Consider the following 13,533-nt stretch of genomic DNA (forward strand, 5'->3'; position numbering starts at 1 on the left):
ATCCTTTTTGATCAGCTCATTAGCTGTTGTTATTTCCTGGAGATTCTTCTGAGGGGAGTTCTTCCGCTTGGTCATTTTGGATAGTCCCTGGCGTGGTGAGGACCTGCAGGGCACTTCCCCTGTGCTGTGGTGTATAACTGGAGTTGGTGGGCGGGGCCACAGTCAGACCTGATGTCTGCCCCCAGCCCACCACTGGGGCCACAGTCAGACTGGTGTGTGCCTTCTCTTCCCCTCTCCTAGGGGTGGGATTCACTGTGGGGTGGCGTGGCTCGTCTGGGCTACTTGCACCCTGCCAGGCTTGTGATGCTGGGGATCTGGCGTATTAGCTGGGGTGGGTAGGCAAGGTGCACGGGGGCAGGAGGGGCAGGCTTAGATCGCTTCTCCTTAGGTGATCCACTTCAGGAGGGGCCCTGTGGCAGCGGGAGGGAGTCAGATCCACTGCCGGAGGTGTGGCTCCGCCGAAGCGCAGAGTTGGGTGTTTGCGTGGAGCGAGCAAGTTCCCTGGCAGGAACCGGTTCCCTTTGGGATTTCGGCTGGGGGATGGGCGGGGGAGATGGCGCTGGCGAGCGCCTTTGTTCCCCACCAAACTGAGCTCTGTTGTCAGGGGGCTCAGCAGCTCTCCCTCCCTTTGTCCTCCAGCCTTCCCGCTTTCCGAGCAGAGCTGTTAACTTATGACCTCCCAGGCGCTAAGTCGCGCTTGCTGTCGGAACACAGTCCGCCCGGCCCCTCCGCTTTTGCAAGCCCGACTCGGGGGCTCTGCTTGGCCGGCGAGCCGCCCCTCCGCCCCGGCTCCCTCCCGCCAGTCCGTGGAGCGCGCACCGCCTCGCCGCCCTTCCTACCCTCTTCCGTGGGCCTCTCGTCTGCGTTTGGCTCCGGCGACTCTGTTCTGCTAATCCTCTGGCGGTTTTCTGGGTTATTTAGGCAGGTGTAGATGGAATCTAAGTGATCAGCAGGACGTGCGGTGAGCCCAGCGTCCTCCTAAGCCGCCATCTTGCCCCAATCCCCTCTTCTTCAATTCTGAATGATAACCTTGCTTAGTAGAATATTCTTGGTGTAGGTGTTTCATTTTTCCTTTCAGCCCTTTGAATATATAATGCCATTCCCTTCTAGCCTACAGATTGCTGCTTAAAAAATCAGCTGAGAGCCATATAGGGTTTCCTGTACACAGAACTTTTTGCTTCTCTCTTGTTGCTTTTACAATTCTCTTTATCTTTAACATTTGACCTTTTAATTATTATGTGTTAATCTCTATACCGCCTTGGGTTCATTTTGTTTGGAACTCTCTGTACTTCTTAAACCTGAATATTTATTTCCTTCCCGAGGTTGGCAAAGTTTTGAGCTATTATTTCTTCAAATAAGTGTTCTGTCATTTTCTCTCTCTTCTTCTGAGACCCCTGTATTGTGAATATTTGTTTTCTTGATGTTGTCCAAGAGATCTCTTTACCTATCTTAATGTTTTCTTTTCCTTTTTGGCGTGTGCTTTACTAATGAGATTTAGGTAAAATAGACCCTCAGAAAGGGTAGCCTCTATTCCCCTTGAGCTACTTCGCAATATATTAAAGTAAGAAATAGCCATGTAATCTCTTTGCATCATAATTATTTTAGTTGTTGCACTGGAAAATTCTCTTTCTTCATGTGTTAAAGCCTGTGTGATATGAGAGATGGGGATAGCAGATCCAAAAGGACTATAGGATTCAAATGGGAACTCTATTTCATAACAATCAGGGCACCTATAAATCTATACCTTTCTTGAAAACAATTAGAAACCTTAAATAGGTATACTGATGGTAACTCATTTTCATGCTTCTCTTGAAGAACATCTTCATTTAGGTAGATTTAAGATTTTTAAGTGTCCCTACAATCTCACAAATGCAATGGAATCCTGTTTGGTTTAGAGAGGCCACTAATAACTACCAGGATGGGGTGTTAATGCCTCCCTTCAAAAATTAAAAGATTAGTCCCAAACTCCTAACTTGTAGTGTTCTCAGGTAATACAGAAGAATATAGGTTTTTCAGGCTTCAGCACGCTTACAAGAAGAGTCATAATTTAAATTTAACATACTCAAATAAATAAAGGGATAGCTAAGGAATTTACAGCAAAACTTCCTTCAGAGTTTAAAGAACCAGAGAAACTATGGTCAACATGCCAGAGTTTATAGAGTTTGGTTCTCAAGAAATAATTCTGAGGAATCCAATAGGAAACATGCTTTTGACAAGAAAAATGACTACAGACAGTGAGTACAGGCTGTGGCATTGAATAACAATAGCTGCTATTATTCCAAAAAAAGAGGGAGATATCAGTGTCCTCCACATGGAAGAACATAATACCATCCCTAGTCTGTCTTATAAAAGGTGACAAACTAGGTATGATTAAATCTCTGGATTTGTAATTTGCGGAAAATATGAAGGACAGAGGTACGTGTTGAAATGTACTATATGCATGCAATCATGCATTCCAGATCAGGGAGCACCCTGCCCAGTAAATAGCTGTGATTATTCAGAAGATAAATTATACAGAAATGTAAGAGATGATGAGAAGGATACTTGTACATTAAAAGTAAAGGAAGAGGGGCATCTTGGTGGCTCAGCCAGTTAAGTGTCCGACTTCAGGTCAGGTTGTGATCTCATGGTCCATGAGTTTGAGTTCTATGTCCGGCTCTGTGCTTACAGCTTCGCATTCTGTTTCTCCCTCTCTCTCTCACCTTCTCCTGCTCACTCTCTACCTCTCTCTCTCTCTCATATAAATAAACATTTAAACATTTAAAAAAAATTTTTTTAATGTTTTTATTTATTTTTGGGACAGAGAGAGACAGAGCATGAATGGGGGAGGGGCAGAGAGAGAGGGAGACACAGAATCTGAAACAGGCTCCAGGCTCTGAGCCATCAGCCCAGAGCCTGACGCGGGGCTCGAACTCACAGACCGCGAGATCGTGACCTGGCTGAAGTCGGACGCTTAACCGACTGCGCCACCCAGGCGCCCCCATTTAAACATTTTTTAAAAGAAAAGTAAAGAAAGAAAATGTGGGCAAGATGAAATTGAGTGTCTCAGGATGCATACTTGGGTATACATGAATATATAAAACTGTAAAGAAATGCAAAGAATTTATTACTATAAAAGGAAAGTGGTTAATTTTGGAAGGGAGAGAGAGAAAGATAAGTATTTGAGATGAACAAATGCAAGAGCTTCAGGAGTGACTGGCAAAGTTCTATTCTGTGACTCGAGATGTGTTTATAATGGTGTTTGCCTTCTATTTCATTACATTGTACGTTCTGTGTGTTTTTATTTACCTTGGCTTTACTCTACAATAGAAAGGCTATAATAATGAAAAATAAATGTTAATATAATAGATATGAGTGATGGCTCAGCCTCTAATCTGTACTCCTTTAGGATTTTTTCCACTGCATAAAAAACTTGATATCTGAGAACTGCTCTTTTTTAGCCAAGGTTTTCTTTGCAAGTTATGTTCCACCAATTAGATGCACCAACAAGAGCTTCAGAAGTTGGATTGAGGCAGAGGGTATGTACTGATGTAATTGCTGCTGGTGAGCAAGATGATGAGATGTGAGGGAGAAGCAATTGCATGAGCCAGACCTATATTCCAGTGACTGTGCACAGCCACAAGGGGACTAAGGATAGTGAGGCAGTAGTAATAGAATCAAGACTCTTTGACCTTAAGAGCTTACTACTGGGGTCTATTCTGGACCCAAGCAACTCTAGTAGGGGCCCGCAGAGTGCTACTTTTTTAGTTCTTTGGATGATTTTATGAGCATCCAAAGCACTGTATTAAATCTGCTTAATATATCCAGTGGTTTCTGTTTTCATTACTGAAGGCAACCCATATAATTATACTCTGATAGGAGAAATAATTAAAAGTAAATACATAATTATGTAAAATCAAATTTCTATTTTAAATGCTATTTCTAGCACTAGCATTTCAGTCTAAAATACATTTTCCCCTTTAAATTTCCTCTAGTGGGTGTGGAGTGAGGAAACTGAGAAAATCTAGCTTTTATTGATGGCTTTAGAGTCCTAGCAAAGTTACAAGGCAAAAAAAACAAAGATAGGCAAATTAATAATAGGCTAGCAATTAGTAGTCAAAGAATAGCTACTAAGAAAAAAACCTGAAACCTCCAGCCTTAAGAATTTTCTTTAATAAAAAAGTAAATTTTAAAGAGATAATAAAATGTAAATAGGTATACATCTCCTTATGTTGGCAGTATAAATTACCAGAGTAAAAATAAATATGCAAACATGATATTTTAGTACATGCTAGATGTTGGGATGTATGTATGTATTTAACAAAAAATAATAAAGAAAAAGATTAAATGTCAATTAAATTATACTGACAACCACAAAGACAGAATAATGAACCCATAATCTCAATCACAGTCCTGTCTCATTTGGATGTTAGGCCTTCTGACTCCAGCTTAAGTTGTGCATATTTACCTCTTAGGTATAACTAATAGCACTAGAAATAATTGACAACAAAAAAACTATTCTGACCTTTATAAAATTAATCATCCTAACAGCATATACTGAAAGAATGTCAAATTGCTCAGTGTATTTCAGTGGACTCTGAGAGTATATGCAAAAAGCTCACATGAATTAGGTTCCCATGGTTGTTTTTTTCACCTAGTTTTCAATCTGCTTAGATGCATCCAAAAATCTCCATGCAAAATAGTAATAGGGAATAAATGGGGAGAGAAGAGAGTTTATTCAGTTCTCTTGCCAACTTTGCTTTAACTGTTTTGTGTAAAAGCTCCTTTGAAACTAGTTCTCAGTTTATTTTTGTGTATGGTATAAGAAAGTCATGTAGTTTCATTGTTCTGCATGTTGCTGTCCAGTTCTCCCAGCACCATTTGCTAAAGAGGCTGTCTTTTTCCATTGGATACTCTTTCCTGCTTTGTCAAAGATTAGTTGGCCATACATTTGTGGGTCCAGTTCTGGGTTCTCTATTCTATTCTATGGGTCTATGTGTCTGTTTTTGTGCCAATACCGTACTGTCTTGATAATTACAGCTTTGTAGTAGAGGCTAAAGTCTGGGATTGTGATGCTCCCATTCTGGTTTTCTTTTTCAGCATTACTTTGGCTATTTGGGGTCTTTTGTGGTTCCATACAAATCTTAGGATTATTTGTTCTAGCTTTGAGAAGAATGGCAGTGCAATTTTGATTGGGATTGCATTGAATGTGTAAATTGCTTTGGGTAGTATTGACATTTTAACAATATTTATTCTTCTAATCCATGAGCATGGAATGCTTTTCCATTTCTTTGTGTCTTCTTCAATTTCCTTCATAAATTTTCTATAGTTTTCAGCACACAGATCTTTTACATCTTTGGTTAGGTTTATTCCTAGGTATTTTATGGTTCTTGGTGCAATTGTAAAAGGGACTGATGTCTTGATTTCTCTTTCTATTGCTTCATTAGTGGTATATAGAAATGCAACGGATTTCTGTACATTGATTTTGTATCCTGCAACTTTTGTATCCTGTGCCTGAATTCATGCTCAACATCACTCATCATCAGGTAAATACAAATCAAAACCACACTGAGATTCCACCTCACACCAGTCAGAGTGGCTAAAATGAACAACTCAGAAAATAACAGTTGCTGGTGAGGATGTGGAGAAATGGGAACCCTCTTACACTGTTGGTGGGAAGGCAAACTGGTGCAGCCACTCTGGAAAACAGTGTAGAGGTTCCTCAAAAAATTAAAAAGTAGAACTACCCTATGACCCAGCAACAGCACTACTGGGAATTTATCCATAGGATATAGGAGTGCTGATGCATAGGGGTACACATACCCCAATGTTTATAGCGGCATTTCCAACAATAGCCATATTATGGAAAGAGCCTAAATGTCCACCAGCTGATGAATGGATAAATATGTGATTTATATATACAATACTACTGTATATATATTAATATATATATTACTACTGTATATATATTAATATATGTATATAATACTACTGTGTATATATTAATATATATATATATATAATACTACTTGGCAATGAGAAAGAATTAAACCCTGCCATTTGCAGCAACATGGATGGAACTGGAGGGTATCATGCTAAGTGAAATAAGTCAGAGAAAGACAGATATCATGTGTTTTCACTCATATGTGGAACTTGATAAACTTAACAAAAGACCATGGGGGAGTAGAAGGGAGAAAAATAGTTACGGAGAGGGAGGTAGGCAAACCAGAAGAAACTCTTAAATACAGAGAACAAACTGAGGGTTTAAGGTGGGGGGAAGGGAAAATAGGTGATGAGCATTGAGGAGGGCACTTGTTGGGATGATCACTAGGTGTTGTATGTAAGCAGTGAATCCCAGGAATCTACCCCCAAAACCAAGAGCACACTGTATACACTGTATGTTAGCCAACTTGACAATAAATTATATTAAAAACAAAAAACAAACAAAAAATTTTTCATTGGTCATTGTTTAAATTTGAAAACACTTGTATGAAGAGTCTGATATATCCAAATGATACTGTCTACACCAAGAACTTCTTCCATTTGGCAGTAGAGTCCAGTGATCACATTATCCCAGGACCCTATCAGTATAGAAAAATACTTCTCATAAGACTGTCCATATCATAAAAAATTTTCTTGTCTAAGAAACTATTTACTAATCTATGCACCTATCTATGTCTGCACCTTAATAATGTGGAGGTTCAAATATCATCATTCTTATTCTGACCAAAATTGTAGTGAAAACCCATTCTAAAATTAGTAAATCATTTTAATAGTTACTCATTGTAAAGAAGTCATCATATACTAATTAAACAACAATTCAGAATTTTCCTTGATTCATTAAAAATTATGAGCAGTGCGGAAAATGGTCTCTGGAGGCTGTAATAAGTATAAGAACCAATGTAGTTTTCTAGGGGAATTTACTGTTTTAAAAAATATTTTTTTAATTTTTTAAATGATAAAGTGAAAAACAGAAAGTGGAAGTTACTTTTAATTTTCCTAATTAATCCTGATACACATTTTTTATACACTCATACACAAATACAGAAAATTTATAAAATAAAACTTTAATTTTCAAGTTAAACATGTCAATTCTTAGCTCAGGAGAGTATCAAGTCCCTTAAACAAAATACCCAAAGTTGATGAGAAGAGTATTACAATAACATTTGTTGAACATTTGTTATGTGCTTTATATAAATGAGCTCCTTTATTTTTCAAATAACTCTGCAGTGTAAGTGATATTATTATATCCTGTAACAGGTGTAGAAACAGGTTAAGTGTCTTGCCCAAGTTTACACTACTAACAGTAGAACTGGCCTTTAGCACTGGTAAAAACATACCTGAGTCTAAGACGTTTACCCCTACACTCGGGGTGGATCCAGGTTCAATAGGGTCTAAAGTCTGTATAATCTAAGGGGACTTCTTCAAGAAAAAAAAGAGTCAAAACTGTGAGTAAAAACTTGTTAGGGTCCATTCCAGGACCTTGGAGGAAACCCATACAAAGAAGAGCATCTAAAATGGGCTTCAATATAACACTACATAGTATTCTGAAATTTTCCTCAAATATTTTTGGAAATGTACATTATGTACAGTTTTTATTGCCATTACATATATTCAATTCCATCACATACTACAATTTATATTTTATCATTTCATCCAAACCTAATTTTTATTTTATTATCTGCAATTGATTATTCTGCTTAATGTTATAAGACAGTTTTTTAAATTTTTTGAAGGCTCATAAGTTTGTCATTGCCCAGCTTTCCAAACACCTAAAGAAAGAGTGACTGCTTATCAATGAAGTCTTCTTAATTAATATCTTAATAGTAATATTCTCTCAGTTGTGTTATTGGAAATTAAGACCACTTAAAGCCACCCTCAACCTGGTATGTTTACATGTTTATATTAGCTGGCTTCTGTTCATCTAGAATGCTTTGAAAGTATTTTTAGATTTGGACACCCTAGTGGCAAATGGCACCATCTTTACTACTGCATAGGGAGCCTGTGTCCTGTCACTGTACTTACCCTTGTATAAAAGAGTGTCAGCAGCATGATGAGGAGACAAGGTGATAAAATAATCCACCTGTAGCTCCTAATTAAGATTTATGTAATACATAGAGCTAACTTGTACATTTATTCTTTACACTGAACCACAAGGGAAGGTAGTTGTAGTTGCCTTTATTTATGGAAGTCCTTCAGAGGCTGTGGTCCTTTTCATTCTCAGCTGCAGAATCTTACTATAACTCCAACTAATCAGTCTCATCATTGACTTGTTTTGCAGAGTTGTCTGCTGATCAGTTGTACCTTTAAGGGTTTTGGCAAATGTCCTTGAGTTTTATAATTCTCCACACAAGTACTGAAGATTGATGACATTCTTTCGAAAAGGCTCAACACTTTAATCTTGCAAAAACCATTTCATTACAAAATATATTCCCTATTCAAATAAATATATTATGTGAAAGAATTATTTGGGGCATTAACAAAATACCAGTTAGAAAATTTCTACATAAATTAATTCATTGATCCTGAACACATTTGCGTATTTTCACACGTAAGTGAAAGTTCACACACCACATTCACACACACCCTAAATTGGCCCATTTGTATTCCTATTTCAAATAGAATTATGCTATTATTTGGTGGATGTAAACACATTTCAGATTAGTGTTAATACTATAGACATTTTTACCCAACAGTTTCAACCATTCCTAGGGTTTTAACACAATATCAAACATTTTTAACTGTAAATTTGTTTCCCCATTGGGAAAATCACTGGGTGTTATATGTAAGTGGTGAATCATAGGATTCCACTCCTGAAACCAATATTACACTATATGTTAACTAACTTTAAATTTTTTAAAAAAAGAAGAAAATAAACACACTCTGATGAAGAAAAAACACATTTCTGCTGGCATTTGGCTTAAAATTAACAGTTAGGAATATCCTTTTCTTAACTTCTCTCTCATCAGTGATAATTAGTGCATATGTAATTCTTGGTGATTATTTACTCAGTAATGCCAGAGAAGAACAACTTGATATTTATCAAATACTGTGGTTGTAACAGATATTTTCTTGTACATAAAAGTTGGATAATATGATGAACACTATAAATATCATTTACCCAGTTTCAAATAGCAATTAGTTCTTTCATGTGTGCCATAAATTTAAACAAGATGATTTGCAAAGCAAGGTATGCAGAATTCTTTCTTCTGGTTTTCAATTATTGCAATTCCAGTAACAACCAGCAGGTGGTAGAGATACCTTGTGTACCTTAAAGCTAATATTGAACCTATTTAACGCTTAAAAAAAACCACCATTTGTATAAAGAAACATACTTATTACATTGACAGTGTATTACTAAGCTCATATTTCTTATTTTTGCAACCATATATTAAAAGGAAAAAGTAATTTAACCAAACTGTAAACCAGTCCAGTACTTTAAAATGAAATCATAGGTTGTCCATAAACTGTTACTATAAACTGTATCTCTTATTTTAATTCCAGTTTTAACTTCTCAGCCATTAAACTGACATAGTACCTGTATGAAACAAAATGTACTGCTTTGAAACTCATTTGTAATATTTTCTAATTTGTGGAATACTTCAGCCTCTTTATTCATAATGTATTATCAGAAGTTATCATGGCTGTATATCTTTGCTTATTAGCTAAAAGTGAGTGGTAGAGACTCTTCTACTTATAGCATTTTCTTTGGACCTCATCAGCATTTGTAATGAAATATATCTAGGGTTTTCTTCAATTAGAAGAGATTACAAATTGTTTTAAATGTTAAGTAGGAATGACCCAGGTATATATGGAAAAATCACTGCTTGTCAGAGCATAATCCTATAGCAGTATGGAGTTTCTAAGGCTTATAGAAATCTTACTAATTTGACATACTTTAGGGACAATTCTCTGAGTAACTCGGTAACGAGTTGTATATAAATGTCATTATCTTCTAGTTCCCTTTTAACCTATATTTCCTCTTCTCATTTTTTGTTCATCTTTTCCATTGAATAGATTGTTAATGTTGAATTTCCTAACTGGAGCAGGAACTCTTGGCATTTTTATAGATAGTCTTTGCTTCTGGAAGAAATTGTTTCTGTCAACTTGCTTTTGTGAAATATAACATGTATTTTAAACATATGACTAAGAGTAGTTTTAATATTTATGATTTGATTGCAATTTGATTTGATTACAATTTGATGGGAACTCGAGAAATAAGAGCCTAGTCATAATTCTGTGTACATAAAAACTGTGCCATGTAATGCCTGGAAAGTTAAAACTAGAACTAGAATTTAAAATTAAAAATAATGCCAAGGAGTTGTCTTGTTAGGATTTAGAAGCCTATTTTTCAGTTTCCTCATGGCTGTCTTCACTTCTTGATTCCTTAAAGTATAAATTACTGGGTTCAGAATGGGAGTAAAGATGGTATAAAACACAGACAGGATCTTGTCTGTAAGAAAACTGCTTAGTGGCCACATATAGATGAAGATGCATGGCCCAAAGAACATGAATACAACAATGAAATGAGCTGTGCAGGTAGAAAGGGCCTTAGATGATCCTTTTGAAGAATGATGCTTGATAGTAACAAAGACAATAACATAAGAATTGAATAAAAGAATAAAGCAGGACAATGCAATTATGCCACTTGTTGAGATCATAAACAGGCCCAGAACATAAGTATCTACACAAGCTAGCTGGAACACCACAGGAAGGTCACAGAAAAAGCTGTCTACTTCATTGGGACCACAGAATGGTAATGTGAGAGCAAATATGACCTGGCTCATTGAATGCATGACTCCCACAACCCAGGAAGCCACCACAAGGGTAGCACACACCCAGGGTCTTATGACTGAAGTGTAGCGGAGAGGCTTGCATATTGCAATATACCTATCAAGGGACATGGCCATAAGTAAAATTATCTCAGTACCAGTAAAAAGGTGTAGGAAAAATATCTGGGTGATACAACCATCAAAGGAGATGGTTTTGTGTCCAGTGAGGTAGTCTGCAATCATCTTAGGGGTGGTAAAGGAAGCAAGGGACATATCAATGATGGAAAGGTTGGTAAGTAGAAAATACATAGGAGAGTGTAGGTGAGAGTCAGCTATAACCGTGATGACTATGAGACTGTTACCAACCATTGTTGCCACATAAAACAATGAAAACACTATGAAGAAAAACAGCTGTAGTTTCCAGGAATTAGAGAGTCCAAGCAAAACAAATTCAGAAACAGACTTATTGGCCACATCCATTGTCCTGATTGATAGGTGGAAACCTGTATCAAAGGAAAAAAGAGACAGAAAATACAATTCTATTTAAACAAAAGCTCTAAGAATCCACTTTCAAAGATGTTGTTTCCTCTATGAAAACTTATCTTTGCTATTCTTTCCATCTTCATTTGTATGTTAGTTTGAAAGATAATTATAGGGTATTAGAGATTATAGTGAAATAAAGCTTAAGTCATAGATATTGAAAATAATATCTGTTATTTGGTTCTATATAGCAATCAAATTGAGAATATGTCATTATAATGTATCTACTTAACTACATATTTGTCCATCTATTCATCTACATAATCCTAAGGATAATAGCTAACATTAAGGAAGCACCTGCTCTGGGATGGCTGCGTGTTATACACACGCACGTGCATGCACACACACACACAGAAGTCATTTAGAATTCATCACTAAGAATACTCTTACTGAAAGAATATATAAAAATTATATATATATATATATATATATATATATATATATATATATATATATATATATTGCATTATAGACAGGCTTCAGTGAACAGTTGCAGAACGCTTGTAAATTTCCAGAGAAGATTTTCAACATAATCACAGATATCAGTTGAACCCATCACAGAGAAAATTAGTTTTCTAATTTTTATCAAATGGAAGAAGACTGCTTTATTAGCAGGTTTACTACAATATAGCCATACAGCCCAGAGAAAAGCATTTACCTTTTCTTCACAATTTCTTTTCTGTTCAAATATGAATCTGTTCCTCCTACAAGTATTTATAGTTCTATGACTTAAAAATGTACCTTTATCTCCTAAAGACTACTATATCACATCCTTTTTATGGGAAAGAGCTCCAAGATTAAGCTCTTTAAGCCCTCCCCTGTTGAATTGTCCTTTCATATATGCTAATATATGTAAACTATTTTATTGATCTCAGCTCCATGAAATCAGGGTTAGGAGATGGAAGTAGGAAGGGCAGAGATTTAAAATCTTTCAGTAGAAATAATTTTGTAAAACACTTAAACTTACCAGATCTACAGCAGAATCAGGGCTTGAGATTATTCAGTGTTAGGTAGGCTCTGACAGAGAGCATATAGGAGGTAATTTTATATATAAATAAATGACCTAGTTGATCATTAGTTGTTTAGCAGCTGTAGATAAAATGGATATTGTAGAAACTTGGGGCTTGACCAAGAAAACATCTTGCAATGGGATTCATTAAATAGCAAAAATGGTATTATTTGGCTCACAACAAGAATATATGTCAAAAGTCTTATGGGAATTTACAATGATTATTTTCATCTGGACCAGAGAGATTCATGGAATGGAAGTTAGAACAGCCATCATTTAAGAGTTAGCTAGAAATATCAAACCAGTGAGCTTTAATAAGCACCTCTGATTAAGCATGTTCTACAGGCAGTGGAGAATAAAACCCAAAAACATTCACCTCTGCTTCAAGTCATTTATTATTTCTTTGGGTATATTGAATACCTATAAATAAAAAATTAGTGAAAAAAAATACAGTCAAATAAATCTAATGTTCACACAATTCTCAGAGATCATTAGTGAACTGAATTTTAGATAAAATTTATAGAATTTTAATCAAGAAAGTGGTCTTGCAGGGGCAGGGAAATGATGCATTTTGCTATTTATATGTATTTGAATATTTTTCACTTCTTACTATTTTTTTACTGTTTTGAGTCAAAAACTTATACACAAGTATTCAGAGCAGTACTATTTACAACAGCCAAAAGGTAGAAAAACCAATCGACTGATAAATGAATGAACAAAATGTGCTAGAGCGATGCAATGGATTATTATTTAGCCATAAAATGAAATGACATATGAAGACTGATACAAATTACAGCATAGTTGAATCTTAAAAACATTTTAAGTGAAAATAGTTAGATATGTCTACCTTTTAATGTGTGTGTGTGTTTGTGTGTGTGTGTGTGTGTGTGTGTGAAAGAACAAAATCACAGCAAAAGAGCTTAATTAAATGGAGATGAGTGATATGCCTGATAAAGATTTCAAAGTAATGGCCTTAAGTATATTCACTAGACTTGATAAAAGTGTGGAGAATCTCACTGAAATCTTCAACTAAAAGAAAGAAAATATTAAAAACAATCAGAGATGAAATTCAATAACTCAAATTAAAAATACACTAAAAGGAATAGTAAACAAGAGGAAGCAGAGGAATGAATCCGTGAGCTGGTAGATACAGTAACGAAAAGCATCCAAGCACAACAGCAAAAAGAAAAAGAACAATAAAAAAATGAAAATATGTCAGAGGAACTCAGCAGT

The 13,533-nt window shown here is 36.0% G+C and overlaps 1 protein-coding gene across 1 annotated transcript; it reads right to left on the bottom strand.

Annotated features, from left to right (window-relative positions):
- Positions 1-10,280: 10,280 nt before the first annotated feature.
- On the bottom strand, positions 10,281-11,231 carry LOC122467895 (olfactory receptor 4K2). Its single transcript, XM_043554470.1, has one exon. The coding sequence runs from the start codon at positions 11,229-11,231 to the stop codon at positions 10,281-10,283; it is 951 nt and encodes a 316-aa protein (XP_043410405.1).
- Positions 11,232-13,533: the final 2,302 nt, after the last annotated feature.

Source organism: Prionailurus bengalensis, chromosome B3 (genome assembly GCF_016509475.1).
Source record: "Prionailurus bengalensis isolate Pbe53 chromosome B3, Fcat_Pben_1.1_paternal_pri, whole genome shotgun sequence".
Lineage (NCBI taxonomy): Eukaryota > Metazoa > Chordata > Mammalia > Carnivora > Felidae > Prionailurus > Prionailurus bengalensis.

Bases quoted from the DNA above. Each gene is read 5' to 3' on its own strand.
- LOC122467895 (XM_043554470.1), bottom strand. From the start codon at position 11,231: ATGGATGTGGCCAATAAGTCTGTTTCTGAATTTGTTTTGCTTGGACTC.